This window comes from Poromitra crassiceps, assembly GCF_964638095.1.
Source record: "Poromitra crassiceps genome assembly, chromosome: 23".
NCBI classification, from domain to species: domain Eukaryota; kingdom Metazoa; phylum Chordata; class Actinopteri; order Beryciformes; family Melamphaidae; genus Poromitra; species Poromitra crassiceps.
The window spans coordinates 12,119,802-12,128,659 of NC_139639.1; the positions used below are offsets into that span (position 1 = coordinate 12,119,802).

Below are 8,858 nucleotides of genomic sequence, written 5' to 3' on the forward strand. Positions count from 1 at the left end.
CCGGTACTCTTAACAGTTATTTTTGTTATTTTAAGAGAAAAAAAAACGAAACAAGTGGTAGGTTAATTGTAGCTGCAGCTTTAACAAAAAAAGTAGCAAAATCTTTGGGTGTTTTTATTATATAATATCCAGCATTATATAAGGGGAAAAATCACTAATATTACTTGTTACTTCTCAGACTAGTTACTAATGTGACATGTTACTTCCTTGTTCCGCCCCAGACTACTTTTTACAGACTAGTTAGTAATGTGACATGTTACTTCCTTGTTCCGCCCCAGACTACTTTTTACAGACTAGTTAGTAATGTGACATGTTACTTCCTTGTTCCGCCCCAGACTACTTTTTACAGACTAGTTAGTAATGTGACATGTTACTTCCTTGTTCCGCCCCAGACTACTTTTTACAGACTAGTTAGTAATGTGACATGTTACTTCCTTGTTCCGCCCCAGACTACTTTTTACAGACTAGTTACTAATGTGACATGTTACTTCCTTGTTCCGCCCCAGACTACTTTTTACAGACTAGTTAGTAATGTGACATGTTACTTCCTTGTTCCGCCCCAGACTACTTTTTACAGACTAGTTACTAAATGTGACATGTTACTTCCTTGTTCCGCCCCAGACTACTTTTTACAGACTAGTTACTAATGTGACATGTTACTTCCTTGTTCCGCCCCAGACTACTTTTTACAGACTAGTTAGTAATGTGACATGTTACTTCCTTGTTCCGCCCCAGACTACTTTTTACAGACTAGTTAGTAATGTGACATGTTACTTCCTTGTTCCGCCCCAGACTACTTTTTACAGACTAGTTAGTAATGTGACATGTTACTTCCTTGTTCCGCCCCAGACTACTTTTTACAGACTAGTTACTAATGTGACATGTTACTTCCTTGTTCCGCCCCAGACTACTTTTTACAGACTAGTTAGTAATGTGACATGTTACTTCCTTGTTCCGCCCCAGACTACTTTTTACAGACTAGTTACTAAATGTGACATGTTACTTCCTTGTTCCGCCCCAGACTACTTTTTACAGACTAGTTACTAATGTGACATGTTACTTCCTTGTTCCGCCCCAGACTACTTTTTACAGACTAGTTAGTAATGTGACATGTTACTTCCTTGTTCCGCCCCAGACTACTTTTTACAGACTAGTTAGTAATGTGACATGTTACTTCCTTGTTCCGCCCCAGACTACTTTTTACAGACTAGTTAGTAATGTGACATGTTACTTCCTTGTTCCGCCCCAGACTACTTTTTACAGACTAGTTAGTAATGTGACATGTTACTTCCTTGTTCCGCCCCAGACTACTTTTTACAGACTAGTTAGTAATGTGACATGTTGCTTCCTTGTTCCGCCCCAGACTACTTTTTACAGACTAGTTAGTAATGTGACATGTTGCTTCCTTGTTCCGCCCCAGACTACTTTTTACAGACTAGTTAGTAATGTGACATGTTACTTCCTTGTTCCGCCCCAGACTACTTTTTACAGACTAGTTAGTAATGTGACATGTTACTTCCTTGTTCCGCCCCAGACTACTTTTTACAGACTAGTTAGTAATGTGACATGTTACTTCCTTGTTCCGCCCCAGACTACTTTTTACAGACTAGTTACTAAATGTGACATGTTACTTCCTTGTTCCGCCCCAGACTACTTTTTACAGACTAGTTACTAATGTGACATGTTACTTCCTTGTTCCGCCCCAGACTACTTTTTACAGACTAGTTAGTAATGTGACATGTTACTTCCTTGTTCCGCCCCAGACTACTTTTTACAGACTAGTTACTAATGTGACATGTTACTTCCTTGTTCCGCCCCAGACTACTTTTTACAGACTAGTTACTAAATGTGACATGTTACTTCCTTGTTCCGCCCCAGACTACTTTTTACAGACTAGTTACTAATGTGACATGTTACTTCCTTGTTCCGCCCCAGACTACTTTTTACAGACTAGTTAGTAATGTGACATGTTGCTTCCTTGTTCCGCCCCAGACTACTTTTTACAGACTAGTTAGTAATGTGACATGTTACTTCCTTGTTCCGCCCCAGACTACTTTTTACAGACTAGTTACTAATGTGACATGTTACTTCCTTGTTCCGCCCCAGACTACTTTTTACAGACTAGTTACTAATGTGACATGTTGCTTCCTTGTTCCGCCCCAGACTACTTTTTACAGACTAGTTAGTAATGTGACATGTTACTTCCTTGTTCCGCCCCAGACTACTTTTTACAGACTAGTTAGTAATGTGACATGTTACTTCCTTGTTCCGCCCCAGACTACTTTTTACAGACTAGTTACTAATGTGACATGTTACTTCCTTGTTCCGCCCCAGACTACTTTTTACAGACTAGTTAGTAATGTGACATGTTGCTTCCTTGTTCCGCCCCAGACTACTTTTTACAGACTAGTTAGTAATGTGACATGTTACTTCCTTGTTCCGCCCCAGACTACTTTTTACAGACTAGTTACTAAATGTGACATGTTACTTCCTTGTTCCGCCCCAGACTACTTTTTACAGACTAGTTACTAATGTGACATGTTGCTTCCTTGTTCCGCCCCAGACTACTTTTTACAGACTAGTTACTAATGTGACATGTTGCTTCCTTGTTCCGCCCCAGACTACTTTTTACAGACTAGTTACTAATGTGACATGTTGCTTCCTTGTTCCACCCCAGACTACTTTTTACAGACTAGTTACTAATGTGACATGTTACTTCCTTGTTCCGCCCCAGACTACTTTTTACAGACTAGTTACTAATGTGACATGTTACTTCCTTGTTCCACCCCAGACTACTTTTTACAGACTAGTTACTAATGTGACATGTTACTTCCTTGTTCCGCCCCAGACTACTTTTTACAGACTAGTTAGTAATGTGACATGTTACTTCCTTGTTCCGCCCCAGACTACTTTTTACAGACTAGTTACTAATGTGACATGTTACTTCCTTGTTCCGCCCCAGACTACTTTTTACAGACTAGTTAGTAATGTGACATGTTACTTCCTTGTTCCGCCCCAGACTACTTTTTACAGACTAGTTACTAATGTGACATGTTGCTTCCTTGTTCCGCCCCAGACTACTTTTTACAGACTAGTTAGTAATGTGACATGTTGCTTCCTTGTTCCGCCCCAGACTACTTTTTACAGACTAGTTAGTAATGTGACATGTTACTTCCTTGTTCCGCCCCAGACTACTTTTTACAGACTAGTTACTAATGTGACATGTTGCTTCCTTGTTCCGCCCCAGACTACTTTTTACAGACTAGTTAGTAATGTGACATGTTACTTCCTTGTTCCGCCCCAGACTACTTTTTACAGACTAGTTACTAATGTGACATGTTGCTTCCTTGTTCCGCCCCAGACTACTTTTTACAGACTAGTTAGTAATGTGACATGTTACTTCCTTGTTCCGCCCCAGACTACTTTTTACAGACTAGTTAGTAATGTGACATGTTGCTTCCTTGTTCCGCCCCAGACTACTTTTTACAGACTAGTTAGTAATGTGACATGTTACTTCCTTGTTCCGCCCCAGACTACTTTTTACAGACTAGTTACTAATGTGACATGTTACTTCCTTGTTCCACCCCAGACTACTTTTTACAGACTAGTTACTAATGTGACATGTTACTTCCTTGTTCCGCCCCAGACTACTTTTTACAGACTAGTTACTAATGTGACATGTTACTTCCTTGTTCCACCCCAGACTACTTTTTACAGACTAGTTACTAATGTGACATGTTACTTCCTTGTTCCACCCCAGACTACTTTTTACAGACTAGTTACTAATGTGACATGTTACTTCCTTGTTCCACCCCAGACTACTTTTTACAGACTAGTTACTAATGTGACATGTTACTTCCTTGTTCCGCCCCAGACTACTTTTTACAGCAAAGTTGCATTGTTTGTTTTTCTGTGCTCTTGATGAGATGTGATATTGTAAGTCGCTTTGGACAAAAGCGTCTGCTAAATGACATAATGTAATGTAATGTAATGTATGAATTAAAATCTCCTTCTACCACTGCCAATACCAACATTCAGTTAGAAAAAGCAAATAAACAGTGGTGTAGTAGTGGTAAATACAGGTGGGTACCGTAAAGTTTGCGTAAACTATCCAAAGTGAGTACTTTACCTACTGTACCTTGTTTCCCCTCATTGATACAGTTGAATTGAAAGTAGGTGAGTAAACTCTCTGCCTCATTTCTCATTCCGGTACACCATCGATAATATCATCAGTGACATCGTCAGTGATGTCACATAGTATGCTTCTTTTTCCCCAATAATTCTGACTTTAATCTGAGAATTCTGACTTTAATCTCAAAACTTCTCTAAATTCTGACAGTAACTCGGAATTCTGACTTTAATCTCATTATTCTGACTTTATTCTCAGAATACTGATTTAAAGTTATAATCTCATTTTCATCTAAAAATAATAATAATTAAGAGTCACTCACAATGTTGATTGAGGCTATGATCCGATGATGGAAGCCTTTGCAGTATATAGTAACATTATGTGACATCAGTGATGTGGAAAATTTAAGTTCCATTGATTGGCATTTCATAATTAATAAGCTATAATTGCATAACACATAATTAATTGGTATTAGTTATTAGTCATATATGCAGACACACATGCAGACACATCAAGGATTTATCCCCTTTGCTCTGGCTGGTCCTTGAAAAGTACTATATACTTTGCAGTATTATGTGACATCAGTAATGTCACATAAGGCAACAGTGTGGATGTCACCTGCAATTACCACTCATCGCCATAGGTGTCACCCAAGAGAACAAATCTGAAATCTTACAAATGATCAAGAACTAAAATAAATAAAATACAATAAATCGCAAGTGACCCTAATCATCTTCGGTATATTAAATTGTGTCTGGTAAAAATAAAAAAAATAAATTAATGAAATTTCAGGCGAGCCTATTTGAATTCCAGGCGACCCCACTTAGGGTCGCGACCCTGAGGTTGGGAACCACTGGCCTAGTGTTTGCTGGGAACCTGAAACTGACAATATGACAAATGACAACAGGCAATCTAACTGAAACATGACAACTGGCAACTGAAACATGACAACCAGTAGTGTGCGGTGGGGTTTCAGTCAGGGTAGTAACAAACTGCACCCACCCCCTCACAAGAAAATAACCATTCCTTTTCTGAATACAGGAAGTAGATGAGTCGTCATTGACAACTGATAACAGGCAATATAACAAGTGACAACAAGACGTCAACTGACAAGACAACAGTGACATACTGTAGAGTCAATGACACAACACTGGCTACATAACACCAACTGACATGACAAGTGAAGCACACTGTCTCACTGCCATGTGAGGGATAGACAGCCTGTCTCACTGCCATGTGAGGGACATACAGCCTGTCTCACTGCACTGGCCTGTGTGGGACAGACAGACAGCCTGTCTCACTGCCCTATGATGGACAGACAGCCTATCTCACTGGCCTGTGAGGGACAAACAGCCTGTCCCACTGCCCTGTGAGGGACAGCTTGTCTCACTGCCCTGTGGGGGACAGACAGCCTGTCTCACTGCCCTGTAAGGGACAGACATCCTGTCTCACTGCCCTGTGAGGGACGGACAGACAGACAGACAGACAGATAGCCAGCCAGCCAGCCAGACTCTCACTGCCCTCTGAGGGACAAACAGCCTGTCCCACTCCCTGTGAGGGACAGACAGCCTGTCTCACCTCTCTGTCTCTCTACCCTGTGAGGGACAAACAGCCTGTCTCACTGCCCTGTGAGGGACAAACAGCCTGTCTCACCTGTCTGTCTCTCTTCGCTAGGCGTTACCGTGTTGATCATCGGCTCCAGTCTGTTAGCATGTTAAGCTGCTAGCTTAGCATGCTAGCTTGTCTGTTAGGGCTGTTAGCTACATTTATATCTTTGCCAGTGTACCTTGAGAGTGACGTCACAGAGCTTCCCCTGACGTCGGATCTCCTCCATGACGACATAGCCTCGCGCCGGCAGGTCATGCACTGAGAAATGAACTAAATCCTCGAGCTCTTCACACAGGACCTCTCCCATCCTCATCCCCCACACACACACACACACACACACACACACACATACGCTCACACGAGCGCACGCACGCACGCACCCACGCACGCACGCACACGCACGCACGCACGCACGCACGCACGCACGCACGCACGCACGCACGCACGCACACACACACACACACACACACACACACACACACACACACACACACACACACACACACACACACACACACACACACACACACACACACACACACACACACACACACACACAGGACGAGCTGAGCCCAGCGAGACGCCGTACACAGGCAGGAAGACCTCAGCGCAGTAAACAGCGATACTTCCGGTCACAAACTTCAAAATAAAATCCTAATCTAGAGTCGGTGAGCAGTGTTGTAGTCAAGTCACATCTCGTGCCTGCCCTTAATTGCACGAAATTGAATAAGATATTTTATGACAAATTATTAGGCCTACAGCCATTACAAAAACGTCCATCAATTAACAATTCAGGTCCTTGTCTCCCACTTCCGAATCCGAATGCATGAATGCTGCTGGAGTCCAAGTCGGAGTCATCAGTGGTCATGTCAAGTGCGTGACAAGTCCTGAAAATGAGAGAACCACGTGTCCAAGTAACAGTATATCCACAAGCCCGGGTAGACCTCCGCTATGACATCACACTCTCAGTTAAACCCAGTAGCCTAGGAGTAAAAAAGAAAAGAGATGGCGGGCCGTCAAACCCCCCAAAGGCACTAATAGTGACATTTCCGGACAAGATTCAAGATTCAAGATCCTTTATTGTCATTGTCATTTCAAACTAAAAACAGATTAAATATAAATAATGTAAACAAGTCCCTGTTAAAAGAGAAAAAACAAAAAACAAAAACAATCTGAGCCAGTTCGTGCCAGGCAACTCAAACTTCCTCAGTAGATCAAAGGATGAAATTACCATCTATATAGGTCTTTGATGGAAATGAGTCCTTTCTCACTCCAGTCATGGTAATTTCTGTCTGACCATGGAGCTAAAAAAGTTTGATTGAAACAAATTGGCGTGTGGACAGAAACATCTGGTAGTTGTTCCAAGTTGAAGTTGTTCATGACAAAACTTAAATTTAAAAATTCTAAAGTCTCTGTATTCTTAGCAAATAGCATGGCTGGCTAGGAAGAGTTGACAATGGAGCCGGCCTCCATTTTTAACCACAGGGAGCCCCCGGAAGCCAAGTTACCCGGAGTCCCTTGCCGCCAGTACGTCAGAGCCCTAACATTGACAGCCCAGTAGTAGTCCCTAAATACTGGTAAGGCCATACCCTCCCTCAGACTTGTGTTTTTGCAAGTGAATTTTCTAAATTCTGTGGTTCTTATCAAGAGTATGGCGTGATACCACACACACACACACCGTATGTGAGCACGCTTTCAATGGCGCAGTGGTAGAAAGCCACAAGCAGCTTCTGGGGGAGATGGTTCTTCCTGAGGAGTCTCAGGAAGTAGAGACTGCGCTTTTTTGGTCAGCTCCTTGGTGTTGGTGCTGCAGGTCAGATCCTGCTTGATCTGGATGCCCAGAAATCGGAACGTCGGGACCCTCTCTCCACGCTGACCCCACTGATATAGAGCGGTTAAATTACTGTTTTATTCTTCCTGTAGTCGATGATCAGCTCCTTGGTCTTGGCGGTGTTAAGTTGTTGTCCCTGCACCACCCTGACAGCTGCTCCACCTTGTCTCTGTGGACAACTAGTGGACACTGGGCACCCCCGTGTCCAAAGTGGCAGCACAAACTATATATGCACTCGTTTGTGCTGCCACTTTAGACACGGGGTGTCCTGTGTCCAATAGTTGTCCAGAAATGTCACTATTAGTGCCTTTGGTGGGTTTGACGGCCTCCTCCCGAGGTTAGCTGAGAGTGTCATAGAGGTTAGCTGAGAGTGTCATAGAGGTTAGCTGAGAGTGTCATAGAGGTTAGCTGAGAGTGTCATAGAGGTTAGCTGAGAGTGTCATAGAGGTTAGCTGAGAGTGTCATAGAGGTTAGCTGAGAGTGTCATAGAGGTTAGCTGAGAGTGTCATAGAGGTTAGCTGAGAGTGTCATAGAGGTTAGCTGAGAGTGTCATAGAGGTTAGCTGAGAGTGTCATAGAGGTTAGCTGAGAGTGTCATAGAGGTTAGCTGAGAGTGTCATAGAGGTTAGCTGAGAGTGTCATAGAGGTTAGCTGAGAGTGTCATAGAGGTTAGCTGAGAGTGTCATAGAGGTTAGCTGAGAGTGTCATAGAGGTTAGCTGAGAGTGTCATAGAGGTTAGCTGAGAGTGTCATAGAGGTTAGCTGAGAGTGTCATAGAGGTTAGCTGAGAGTGTCATAGAGGTCTTTCTGAGCGGGTGCGGATGTTTGGCAAGCTGCCACTTTGAACACACACCCATCCAGTGTCACAATTTGTAAAGGCTATGCAGTCCAGTGAAGAGCATTTATCCATTTAAATTTTAGATACTGAGAAGAATGTTCTCAGTGTTATTAAAGTTAAAGTTAAGTTAAAGTTAAAGTCCCAACGATTGTCACACACCTGAGTGTGCGAAATTTGTTCTCCGCATTTGACCCATCCCTTGGGGAGCGGTGAGCGGCAGCGTGCGCCGCGCTCGGGAATCATTTGGTGATCTAACTTAAAACAGTTATTGTTATACAGAAACATTTGTATTGTATAGCTTCGTTTAAATGCTTAATTTATAGTTTTAGTGTGCAAATGTATCATTTTTCAATGGCTTCTGTGTGCTCTAGGCTTGTGCAGAAAGATTATTTTACTTTGGAAAAAGGCCACCGGAAATGCTTATTGTTCCTCGTCGTATTGTCGCTAGCGGCAA

General features: G+C 42.6%; 1 protein-coding gene across 1 annotated transcript in view; it reads right to left on the reverse strand.

Moving 5' to 3' along the window:
- The window catches only part of klhl18 (kelch-like family member 18), a 32,232-nt gene extending 26,136 nt beyond the window's left edge, over window positions 1-6,096 (reverse strand). Inside the window, exon 1 of the mRNA XM_083659282.1 lies at window positions 5,916-6,096. Within this exon, the coding sequence (XP_083515408.1) occupies window positions 5,916-6,050 (135 nt within the window). The 5' untranslated portion in view covers window positions 6,051-6,096. The remainder of the gene's footprint in view (window positions 1-5,915) is intronic.
- Window positions 6,097-8,858: the final 2,762 nt, after the last annotated feature.